The following is a 13,183-nucleotide window of genomic DNA, read 5'->3' on the forward strand; positions in this document are numbered from 1 at the left end:
ACTCAAATAAGTAATGTACTTTACTTGGGACCAAACAATAAAATTAAGAAGAAAAAAAACCCTACATAGATATAAGCAAAATGAAAAATATAGCTTTACCAATCAAAATCAAGTGTGATGTGGCTGCCAGAAAAAGTGAATTCAACCACAGGTATTATTAAAAGGAGTGTCTAAACCAGTGCTTCTCAAACTTGTTCTAAACAGCAAATCCTTTCTCCTAAAGCAAACATATGCAGACCATCAATGTGAAACATATTCAAATATGTCCCTGAGGTAATTCCAAGGAATTCCTAGAACTGTGAGAAACAGCTTGAAAAATCTTTGACCTAAACTGGAGAGTAAATTCCATTCTCTTTTGTCTATTAGAGTATTTGAAGTAGTGAGATCAATTCTGGTTGTTATTGTTGTTTAGTCGCTGAGTTGTGTCTGACTCTTTCGCGACCCCATGGACTGTAGCCCACCAGACTCCTCTGTCCATGGCATTCTCCAGGCAAGAATACTGGAGTGGGTTGCCATTTCCTCCTCCTGTGGCGGTGAGTGGAGTCAGATACAGATTTAAATTCCAGCTCCATCACTTTTAAGCTGTGATTTTGAGCAAGTTGATGACAGTTAAATTTGTTCATGTTCTCATACCTATTTCAGGCCATTATCATTCTTAGTCTTTTATTACTGAAAGCTTACTAATTCTGTTTAATCAAGGTAAGGTGTTCAATAAACTACAATTATTTTAAATGTACAATGTAATGAGTTTATATATAGGCGTATATACATATACACACACATATATGCACACCTGTGAAATCAAGATAAGAAAAAGAACATATCCATCACCTCTATAAGTTTATTCACGCCTGTTCTCACCACTCTATATTCTCCAGCAAACACGTTTCTGATTTCTTTTTTGGCCGCGTGTCATGTGGGATCTTCGTTCCCTAATCAGGGCTTGAACCCATGCTCCCTTAAGTGGAAGCAGAGAGTCCTCACCACTGAAGTGCCACAAAAATCTCTGATTTATTTTAATTGAAGTTTAGCTGATTTACCAACAGCATGTAAGTTTCAGGTATACAAAATAATAATTCAGTTTTTAAAGATCATACTCCCATTTATTGGCTATATTCCCTGTGCTGTCCAATTCGTAGCTTATTTTATACATAGTAGTTTGTGTCTCTTAACCCCCTATCCACATCTTGTCCCCCTTCCTCTTCCCTCTCCCCACTGGTAACCGAGTTTGTTCTCTGTATCTGCGAGTCCACTCCTTTCTGTTATATTCACTACTTTATGTCATTCTTCAGATTCCACATATGACAACACACAGCACCCGTCTTCCTTTGACCCATTTCACTACACATAAACCCTTCAAGTCAATCCATGTTGTAAATGGCAAATTTCCATCTTTTTATGGCAGAGTGGTATTTAATTGTGTGTAATACATGTGTACATATATATGTCTATGTACACATACACCACACCTTCTTTATCCATCCACCCCGCCCCCACCTCCTTTCCCCTTTGGTAATCCTAAGTTTGTTTTCCACGTCTGTCTGCTGCCGCTGCTGCTAAGTCGCTTCCGTCGTGTCCGACTCTGTGCGACCCCACAGACGACAGCCCACCAGGCTCCCCCGTCCCTGGGATTCTCCAGGCAAGAGTACTGGAGTGGGTTGCCATTGCCTTCTCTGTGTCTGTTTGAGTCTATTTTGTAAATAAGTCCATTTGTAGCATATTTTAAATACAAATATAAATGCCATCATATGATATTTGTCTCTGACTTTACTTAGTATGATAATCTCTAGGTCTATCCATGTTGCTGCTAATGGCATTCTTCTTCTTTTTTATGGCTAACACCCCATTCTGTGTGTGTATACATATATACATATGTATGTATATGTGTGTGTGTGTGTGTATACATATATCACATCATCTCTATCAGTCCATGAACACCTAGGTTGCTTCCATGTCTTGGCCACTGCAAACAGTGCTGCTATGCACACTGGGATGCATATTATCCCGTCGAATTAGTTTTCTCTGGATACATGCCCTGGATCGTATGGCAGTTCTATTTCTAAATTTCTAAGGATCCGCCACAGAGTTCTCCAAAGTGGCTGCACCAATTTACAGTCCTATCAACAGTGTAGGAGGGTTCCATTTTCTCCACACCCTCTCCAGCCTTTACTTGTAGACTTTCTGATGGCCATTCTGACATACTGTGGGGTGATCAATCCTGAGTTTTGATTTGCATCTCTCTGATAATAAGCAATGTTGAGCATCTTTTTAAATCAATTGCTTTCAATAATTTGTGCCAGTTAAGAAATCTTTGCCAAATTCAAGATCTCAGATTTTCTCCTTTTCTTAAAGAAATTTCAGTTTTTACTCTTAATTTACGTTAATGTTTGCATATGGTATGAGGTAGCATTTTTATTTTTTACAAGTGGTTCTTCAAATGCACTAGTACCACGTGTTGAATAGGTTAACCTTTCGCCCTAGAAGTGCCTTGGCATTTCTTTTGAAAATTAATCAACCTTACCTTTGGACTCTCTGTTGTGTTCCACTGATGTATATATTTATGCCAATGCTTTATAATCAATTCATGTCAGGGTCATCTGTTGTCTGCATTACAATTAAGCCTCCTGTTGTAACCCTTCCAACCCATGGCCAAGGTAACTTTTCTGAAGTGCAAATCTGATTCTGTCAGTCACTACTGCCCATAAGATAAAATCAAAACTCTATAACCTGGTCTTTCATGTTCTAGCTTTAGTTTTATCTCGTATTTTCCCTCATTCAAATTTCATGCTATACAGTTCCCCCTCACCCTTGGCTTTTGTGTTTGCTGTGTGCTTTATCTCAGATGCCTGGCAAATACTCTTCAGTTCCCCTGGAATTCTTTCCAGACTCCCTTAGTTAGCTTTGATTATTCCTTTTTTAAAAAATTAATTTTTATTGGGAGTATAGTTGACTTACAGTGTCATGTTAGTTTCTGATGCTTCACAGCAAAGTATCAATTATACACATATATCTACTCTTTCAAATTCTTTCCTGTGTAAGTCATCATAGAGTATTGAGTTCCCTGTGTCACACAGGAGGTTCTTGTTCAATTGCTCAGTCGTGTCCGACTCTTTACAACCCATGAACTCCAGCACGTCAGGCTTCCCTGTCCTTCACCAACACCTGGAGCTTGCTCAAACTCATGTCCATTAAGTTAGTGATGCCATCCAACCACCTCATCCTCTGTCACCCCCTTCTACTCCCGCCTTCAATCTTTCCTGGCATTAGGGTCTTTTCCAATGAGTTGGTTCTTTGCATCAAGTGGCCACAAGTATTGGAGATTCAGCAACAGGCCTTCCAATGAATATTCAGGGTTGATTTCCTTTAGGATGGACTGGTTGAGTAGGTTCTTATTACTTATTAGTTATCTATTTTATGATTGGGCCTGCTTTGATGCTCACTCTGCATCCTATTATTACCCTGTGACACCCCTGTCCTTCCCTCCCTGCCAGATCATAACCTCCTGGGGACCCAGCACGGACTCAATATTTGAATATGTATAAAGTTGAACAAGACAGGTTCTTGTTCTTCAGAAACTGGCAACATGGGGTGGCGTGCAGAGCAGTAAACCATATCAGATGGTGTCACTCCCCACCCCACATTTCCAATGCTTTCTAGGTCTATTTTTTCTGCTGGTTTTTTTACCCTGGTGTCTTGTTTCCCAGGTAATCTTTGTGTACAGATCACTGAATTGAAATTAATCACTTGCAGGAATAACTTGAGGCTTTCTCCAGAGAGGACTTCCAATTGCTTTTGATCTCCTCGCGAGGACACAGCCAGTCAGGGACTTCATCTTAATATAGATCCACAGTCTGACATTCCCCAAACCACTCCAGGGTGCAAGTTTGAACCAGAGCTGTTGTCCCAAGTGATCCTTCCTCTGGGAGTGGAGTTCTACTGGGCTCTGGCTTTAAGTTAGTTTTGATGGGTGGGATGTTGACAGAGTAGCTTAGACTCATTTGGGGATGTTCTGGACTTTGCTAGGCAAACATCCCTGTGATGTTGCCCATACAGGGGCTCAGTTTCCTAATTTCCTCCCAACTGGCAAATGCCTTGAGAACAAAGGCAACTTTGCTTGCTAGGCCCATCTGTTTAGTGGAAGCCATGAAAAATCAATTTCAGTCTTACCCTGATTCATGAAGTCCTACATCATTTGGCCTTTGCCTTCTGCTCCCCCGTCTCTGAGACCAGCCACACCATCCTTTGGGCTGACTTTCAGACAACTCCTGTCCTACAGCTTCTGTACCTGAAACCTTTGTACTTGCTTAGAATCCATCCATAAAGTTTGTATTTTTCAAGCCATGACATAACTTGTTCCTCTGATTGTCAGAAACTACCATTTATCTGTGGGCCCAGGTGGCTCAGTGGTAAAGAATCAGCCTGCCAATGCAGGACATGCAGGTTTGACCCCTGGGTCAGGAAGATCCCCTGGAGAAAGAGATGGCAACTCACTCCAGTATTCTTGCCTGGGAAATCCCATGGACAGAGGGGCCTGGCAGGTCCATGGGGATGCAGAGAGTCAGAGAAGACTGAGCACACACAAACATGCCATTTATCTGTACCCTTTCACATTCAGCACTTTTGTATTATCTATCTTCCTTATTAAAGGCCCTTGGAAGATATATACTTTTTCTTACCTGCCATCCTTCTTGATACAGGATAGGTCATCACTAAGTATTTGCTTAATGCCTATTCTTAACCTTAACGACTGTTAAGCTTACTTTTATGATCTCAGAGTTCCACAGATATATTGTTTAAAATAATCATATTCTTAATTTGTGAACATATTCAAGCAATTTACCTCAGAGATAAGGCGTTTTATTAAAAAAAAAAAAACAATTAAGAATGACTCATGATCTACTTTAAAGCAATTTTTCTCAAACTCTCTGGGACAGGAAGGGTAGGGTGTTCTAACATTTCACACAGATGGTGGTTTGCTTTAGATTTGTTCCAAAATTGCTAGTGCCTATGTTTCCTTGAAAAAGCTGGGATAAAAATACAAGTACAATCAGGTTAATTCAACTAACATTTATTAAAAGCTTTTGTGATAGGTACCGTGTGCCACAGTGCTGGGTACACAAACACAAGTGAGACATCGTCCCAGTAGAAAGTGTTCAGGATAGAAGGCTGGCAGGACAGTCTTCTAAAAGGGAAGGACAAAAATGATAACCTTATAACTACATTTGTAGTGGACCTTGCAAGTAGAAAAGCAGATAATGAACATTCCAGCAACAGGGAAGAACATTAAAGACCATAGTAGTCTTTTTGTGCTGTTATCTATGGAACAAGGTGTGTAGGGGGCTGAAGAGCAGTCTGAGAACAACAGGGCCAGGCAATGAAAAGTCATAACAAAGGGACTGGAGAAAATGAGGAAGTATCAGAGATGGTTTAAAAAGACACATTCAACAGGACTTGATGATGAAAAATGTCAGAGAGGATTGGTAAATAGTATTAGATTCTTCATTTGTATGATTAGGTTGGATAGGAATGCAATTAACTATAACAGAAAACAGAAACAGACATTTGGGAGGTTGAAAGTAGAGATGAGAGATTTTTAATGTTAGCTGGATACCTCTTCTGTAGGACAATCATCCATATTAGGGTCTTGCATGATGACATGTATTTACCTACATTAAGCACTTGAAGGTCAAGTACATGTATGAAAGGTATTTTCTGCCTTACTTTAATTTCAGCTTTCCTTATTTGACACTTTTATTCAGTTAATGTTTAATTTTGCCATGTGTCACCTTAGTGTGAAAAGTACTATGAATATAGGAAGGATTTCAGTAAGACCACTTATCTATGTAGCTTAAACTAGTGGAGAAAAGTCATCCCTTCTGTGAGAGGTAGAAATTACCTTAAGGAGTATAACAAAGGGAGAGAGGGCCATCATAGTACAAAGAAAGACAAACCTGGCATTTATCTAATCAGCTACTCATCTAGTTGTTTAGGGCTGTAGAAACAGCTTGCTGAGATAAAAGAGCTTTACGGTAGCATGGCTACCCCAATGGAGGATTATGGCGTTCCTGGGCAAGCAGATCTCCTGTGAAAAGAAAACTCAAGACTAGCAGCAGGACACATGGAATTTCTTCCTGCCAGGAATGTCTGAGATGTGGAGACATTCCCTTCTGCTTATTTCTTTCTCTCTTCTCAGAGCTTCAGGAGCCCCTCAGTTATGTAAGTTAGTTGATCTATCTGTATTTAGCAAAGTATCTGCAAGTTCATTACAGCATGTACAGCCTAAAATTCAGGAGCACCAGACTCATGATTAACTTGAAGCAAGTGCTCTGGTCTCAATTTCCATCTTCTCTGAAAATGCCCAGTCTTTAACCAGGACTTAATTAACTGAAGCATGAAGAATCACTAAAATATACTAGGCTACACTAATAAGCAAAGATGATCTTTAAATAAACAAACAAAAGTGCTTTAGTGACTATCTTCATTCCGTTGTATTCATTTTGGAAATGGACACGTTACTATCTCCATAATCTTAAAGATCACAGTCTTTTGCAAAGGGGAACTACTATGTAAATTTTCACATTATTATAAACTACAGAAAGTTTTAATATCTATCCAACTTAGCATTGAAGTCTACAAAAAAAGAAATCAATGACAACTGCTTTATTATTAAAAGTTACTGAGATTCATAAAGCACACAATGTAGTTTATATTCAACTAACAAAAGTTTCATACATGTATTTAAAAATATATAATATATAGATTTATCTGTCAACATTTATATTCTATTTAAAAAGCAGTAGCTTTACATATTTTACAACTTGATTTTATAAAATATATACATCCACCCTATGCAAATCTTCCAGCATGAGCTTTCATTCTTATTAATAAAATGCACAATTTGTATTTCTGAATATTAAGAGAAAAATGGTACCAGCTAAAAATAAAAAAATTCATTATAACTTGAACATGCATCTAACTCTTGGCTACTAGATAACTGACCTAATAATCTATTCAAATAACTGTTACCTTGAGCTTGACAATCAATTTGCATTATGTAAACAATCTGTGGTTAACTATGAAGAGACTAGCATTTCTAGTTATCTGAAACCATCTACCAAACTCTTTATTTGCCCTGTTTCAGGTTTTTAATTACAGAGGCAGGATTCTTCAATTATTTGATGTGCCACGAAATCTGACAAGTCACATCTGACAAGCCAAAGCCCTGTGAGTTTTGAAACCACACTTTTGCCTTTGAGAAAACAGCTCTGAGAATTATTGTAGGATCAGTTTTCTCAAAACCCTTGATGATGTGTATACCAAGAAATAGAAAAGAATTGCTTCTCCTTTCCCCAATCAACTGCACTCAGCTTGAAACACTTGAGTTTTGGTATGTGAGGATGTACTGACGTCTATTCAGACATTCCTACCACGTAGTCAAAATAGCTTCAGATATCACACTTATATTAACAAAAATTTTTTTATAAAAAAGATATTATGTAATAACTTTTGAGATTCATCCCCAAATAAAAGTTGTAATACTAACATTAGAGAATGAAATTAAAAATAAAAATCTAAATTATCAGGAGCATAGTCAGAACTAGAACTTCAACTTGAAGGACAGAGATCTAAGTTTGAAGTACAAATTTAGATTCCATGGACCTCTAGTGATAAGGGTGTATATAGGTCTGTCTTTAATTTATGCTGAGAAGATAAAAATCTCCCACAAATTATTTTTAAAAAACAGTTCCATGCAAATCTCAAAAATGATTTTAGAACCTTAAAAGGAAAAACATGTTCATCAAAATAAGTAATTGAATTCATTAGGGCAATAATTAGTCTTTGAGGGACTTCCCTGGTGTTCCAGCACTTAAGACTTTACCTTCCAATGTAGGGGGTGCGAGTTCAATTCCTGGTTGGGGAACTAAGATCTCACATGCCTCAGGGCCAAAAAAAATTAAAAAAAAAATAAAACAGAAGCAGTATTGTGACCAATTCAAAACAGACTTTAAAAAGGGTTCATATCAAAAACAAAACAAAATCTTAAAAAAAAGGCTTTGAGAGAGTCACATCCAGAAAGTAAACAAAATTCCCTCAATATCAGTATTTAAGAACTAAATTAGAGCTAACTGGTAGCGTATTTATCAAGCATTTTTTAAAATTATTCAACAAGTTTAGCCATCTACTGATGGACTAAAATTACTTATCAGAAATTTTTGTAGGATGGAGTCCTTTTATTAAAACTTTTTTGGATGTAATTTTAATAACCCTCCTCCTGGATTTCCTATCCTCAAGAATGGGAAAGGGGGAGTAAAGGGGAAGGGAGACAAGAAGGGAGGGAAGAGGGGAGAAAAATGAGTGGTCAGAGAGGCAACTGAAGACTGATCCACTGATACCTGTGAGATGAGAAGGTAGAAAAATAGAGGAGGAATAAAAACAAAGACTGCAAAGAGGACTAGGGCCAGGAGGTGCGGATTAAAGACACCTTCTTCACAAACCTTAATTATGCAAAGGTATCAGCATAAAAGAATAGTGCAGCAGCTGGCTTTTGGTAGCAATGAATCCTCAAAGGGACATTCAGTCAAGCCTCAGCTCTTTTGGAAAATAAACATGCATACACAAGTTACAAACCTTATGCATTCAGCTAAAATATGTACAAAAAACTAAATAAAAGTGAGATTGAGAAATATAAGCAGCAGTAACCATAAAGGCTGAGAACTAGTGACACCGAATTCTTTATTTAAAAAAAATTTTTTTTAAACACACAGTACCTCCTCTTCTCTTCTATTTTTAGGAAGAAGCTTTAACAAGTTTTCAATGTCTCAATTCTCAAAAACAATAGGCTTTTTAAAAAATAAGACTTGATTACCAGGAACAAGTAATATGTGGTTACATATCATTTTCATATCATTACTGATTTCAACTTATCTTTGATGCAACCTGGGAACAATTAAACAGTCACTAGATACCTGTTTTAGAATCTGAAGAAATTATTATCCACCACAGGAATCTAATGATATATGTTTTTGCATATAGTTAAAATTTCAAAAGGGAAAAAGTAGCTAACTATTCTCATTACTTTGTACCAAATATTTATATACCTAGTCAAAACAATAAAGATCAAGATCTTTCTCCAGATGAACTGTATATAAAAGCTATTTTTTAGCATTTTCTTCCAGGAATTAAAAAAAAAAAAAAAAAAAGCCTTATTTCCCTGCTGGCTAAAAAAGGAATTTGTACCAGTCAGTCCTTTAGAGATGAGTATTAAATTCCTTAAGAGAACTGCCATAAAATTTGTTTTTAAAAATTTATCTTAAAAAACTGAAAACCATTTCTCTCTTTAAAATCTATGGTATTAATTACCTACTTGACTTTTTTTGGGGGGAAGGGCACCAAGTTTGTGATCTAAGCATGCAAAATAAGGAACTGAATGTATCACTGCCTTAACAGAATTTGGCAAACCAGAAGAATGGCCTTAAAATAAATAAATAAATAAATAAAGACAGAGAGAGTTCATGCTGTCTCAATCTGAAGGTCTAATTCTGTAGAGCTCTGCAGCAGACAGTGCCTCACAGAGGGAATGTGGGCAAGAGGGAAGTAGCATGTTCCTATGTACACACTTGCTTGGTATTCTGGTTGTTATTCAACAACGTATTACAGAGAAATATTTTTATTATTACAAAGTCGGTAATTGCCCCTTCTTGAGCAGTGACTTAGGTAAACATCTTTTAATAATGTAACATATTTAAAATTAACTAAATCTAAGTGCACATGAGTTTTCAGTGATTCCTAAAGTTCAAGGAAGTAACGCAGGTGTTATCAGACTGCAAATTCTGAATGGTTGGTGCATCTATGTTTTAGGTATTTCGTCCTGTCTTCTTTTCCTTAAACCATAAAATGTACCAGAGTTATTTGGTTCTCCTCTACTTTCCTTTTTGTCATCTTAATTTATTTTATGGTATCTCTATGTAGAGAGAGAGGTATGTTAAAATAGTATTATTCATATTAAAAAATTCAATTGAGACTATATATGACCTATTAATCTATATGATAGCAATGTTATCCTTTGACCTGGTATATTAATTCCTTTGGTGAATAAATGTCACAGGTCATTTCCTTATAAAAGGATTTTAGTAAGAGGACCAGCAGTATGGAGAGAGATTCCCCCACCCCCACCCGGGAAAATGACCAAGTGAAATCAGTAGTCTAGAGCAGTTATGTAAAATATGAAAAATACATCATTTACAGCTGCAATTTTCATATTAAAAAGCAGTTAAAAACTAAGAGCAGTTCAAAGCATTCCAAAAAACATTTTTTTGTCTTAGCTAAACTGGCCAACTAATAGGACTGATAAGAGACTGCTGAGAGAACTTATGTACATCTAGGCACGACAGAACAAAAATGTTTTTACTTTTGAACAGTGGTAGTTGTTATGAATAACTAGCAGTATAAACAGTGTCCACAATTTGGTGGCTGGCCATAGTTTAAAAATTTTTTTCAAGTTAATTTCTACAGCAGACATATTTTTGAAGTCTACCCACCCCTGAGTTCAACAATTATACTTTTAGAGTGTAAAATTATATGCCCTTAATTAACAACATGTACAAAGCTACAAAATGTCATCTATACAGAGATTAAAAACAATTTTTAAAATATTCTCTGCCAATTATTGATTGGATGGTTTTGCTGGGGTACATATTTCAAACCTTTCAGCCAACTGGCTTTCATTTTTAAGCCCAAATTGATTCATATATTCACTGTAGGATATGTCATAGAGTGCAACAACAGGCATTAGTAAAAATAACATTGTAGTAGAAACAGATTTTGCATATGTGAAAAGGTAATTTATAAAATACATTAATTGCTTTTTAAAAAGAGAACCTAGTTGCAGTATCATTAACTTACATGGTACTGAGAGTTGGACCTTTCAAACAATTTTTTTCTATAGAAAAATGTTGTCTACCTATAAGTGAAGTCTTAAATAACAACAAAACAGAACAAAACAAAACAAATCCCTCTAGAAAAAAAAAAAACCTGTATGGTTGTGTGAGACAAATAAGCAAACATACCGTTCTATAGTGTACTTTTGCCTAAATTTTAAAATAAAAATGTCCACACTCTTTTGTTAAAACATTAAGCCTCTTGTCAAAAATGTATTTCTTATTTTAGGGTACAGGAAAGAAGGACAAGATGATACTTACAAGTAAAGAAAATTTACAAGAAAAAACTTGACAAAAGTTTTTCAATTTAAAGTATCATAACATTCAAACTTGACTTCAAACATAACAAAAGAAACAAAATTGCAAACAAAAATGTTTATGGATTTTCCAAACATAAATAAATGAAATAGTGTTTAGGCAGTAGGGCTCATGCTGATGGCTAGCAGGAAGTAACAGAGTGTCATCTATTTGGAGAAAATTGATAATGTACAAACAACAAGCCCAAATTACGGACTGTAGCAGTTTAATCACCACTGCCATTTTTCTTACTTCCAAAATAAAGCCTTGATTAAACCATTTATACCCTATATTACTCATACCTTTACTTCAGAGATTGAGGAACTATGTACAACAAACGAATTTATTTTCACCATAGGGATAACATATTGTACCTCTCTGCCAATGTTACTTGAAAACCGTCCATGTCAAAACAATTTGACAGCAGATATAAACAATTCAATAAATACGCAATGATCTTTCATTACAGTCCTTTAAAGACGCATGTTAATTCATGCTGTTAACCTTAGGTTCACAGTGCATAGAATCCAAATATGAGCAGTTGGGGTGACTTTCAGAGTAATGTTGGATCCCTCACTTTATTTATAATCCCACTCTAACCGTTAAGTTCATGTCATAGGCCCTATCACGCATTAATCATTGAGTGGCAGAAGTTAATGAAATTTTTTCCTGTTACAACGTCCATTGCCGGCAATGAACGTCCCAAAACCGCCAAGGAAGTCATTGTTATTGCACAATACATGAGGACCTGGAACTTTTCAAAAGCTTAAAAAAATAAAAATAAAAAATGGAATTATATTTGACATTTCCTGACACCTGCATTAATACTGTATGACTAATCAAAGCATGTCAGTTGCCTGGACTCAACCAGCGATCAACATGCGCCCCGAATGCACACGAGTAAAAATGCAGTCAAAGGAAGCAGTCTTCATTGCCTATAGGTCACTTCCAGTCAAAGGTTAAAGTTCAAAGACTGAATGATCAAAGTGCTCATTTTCTCAGTAGGACTATCTTCTGCTAGGAGGATGAGAACAGTGGCATCAACAAGTATCATCTTTAAGAAAAGGAGAAAAAAGATAATTAAAACAGTCAAGCATGCATAAGTAAAAGTTACAAGTCAGTCTAATACAGCAAAAATTTCAAGCAGCAAGAAGAATATGGTTTATGTTTCTGACTCATCTGCCTGGATCCCCTGCAAATGAGTCCATTTTGTGTTCAAGTACATATTTACAAACAAATCAAACTCTAGGTTTTCGGAGAAGTGGTAGTTCGCACAAATTTTAAAATGATATTATTATTATGTTAAGTTCTATTTCAAATAATAAACTGATATGTGTTAGCACATATTTATGATTACCAGTCATCAGAGAATTCTTTTACAGGTAACAATTTAAAACAATAATGAGACGGCAAGTAAACTCACAACCAACACTGTCACACTACTTAACAAAAACTAATACAAGTCGTGTCTCTGAAGGAAGTAACTTCACAAACGAGGCATAATCTCTAAATCAATCAACAGTAAATGTTATTAACTTTTCTTCAGAAGATAAATTTTCAGAAAGTATGTATATATATATGCAAAGGAGGTCATTTTAAAAAAATCCCAAAGATTTTAGTGACACTTTCTGATAGCTTCAACACATTTATGTAACATATAAATTCTGGGGGGTTCATCACTTATTTCACAACACTTACCTCACAAAACATATATTTGAAGGATTGTGAGGATTAGTCATTATTCAGGAAGAACCTTTAGAAAGATTTAAGAACAGTGGCAACTAACTCAAAGTTGTGAAAGCTGTCAAGGAGAAAATTCTGAAAAACTGGCCAAAATGTTTTACACAAACCATCCCATATTAGGATTGATATATTGCTAATAAAATTCTCACTCATGAAGACTCAATGAGAACTAAAAAGCAGTAAATCTGACTTCTATGCTGGGCAAA

At 36.1% G+C, this 13,183-nt stretch overlaps 1 protein-coding gene across 3 annotated transcripts in view; it reads right to left on the bottom strand.

Moving 5' to 3' along the window:
• UBE2W (ubiquitin conjugating enzyme E2 W) overlaps window positions 1-13,183 on the bottom strand; it is an 88,419-nt gene that overhangs the window by 17,866 nt on the left and 57,370 nt on the right. Inside the window, exon 6 of one of the 3 annotated variants that reach the window (XM_061123500.1) lies at window positions 6,644-12,288. The exons of the other annotated variants lie outside the window; for them this stretch is intronic. Within the exon in view, the coding sequence (XP_060979483.1) occupies window positions 12,275-12,288 (14 nt within the window). The 3' untranslated portion in view covers window positions 6,644-12,274. Of the gene's footprint in view, window positions 1-6,643; window positions 12,289-13,183 lie in introns of those variants that run through there. 3 annotated transcript variants of the gene reach the window in all.

The sequence above is a fragment of the Dama dama genome, chromosome 21 (genome assembly GCF_033118175.1).
Source record: "Dama dama isolate Ldn47 chromosome 21, ASM3311817v1, whole genome shotgun sequence".
NCBI lineage: Eukaryota > Metazoa > Chordata > Mammalia > Artiodactyla > Cervidae > Dama > Dama dama.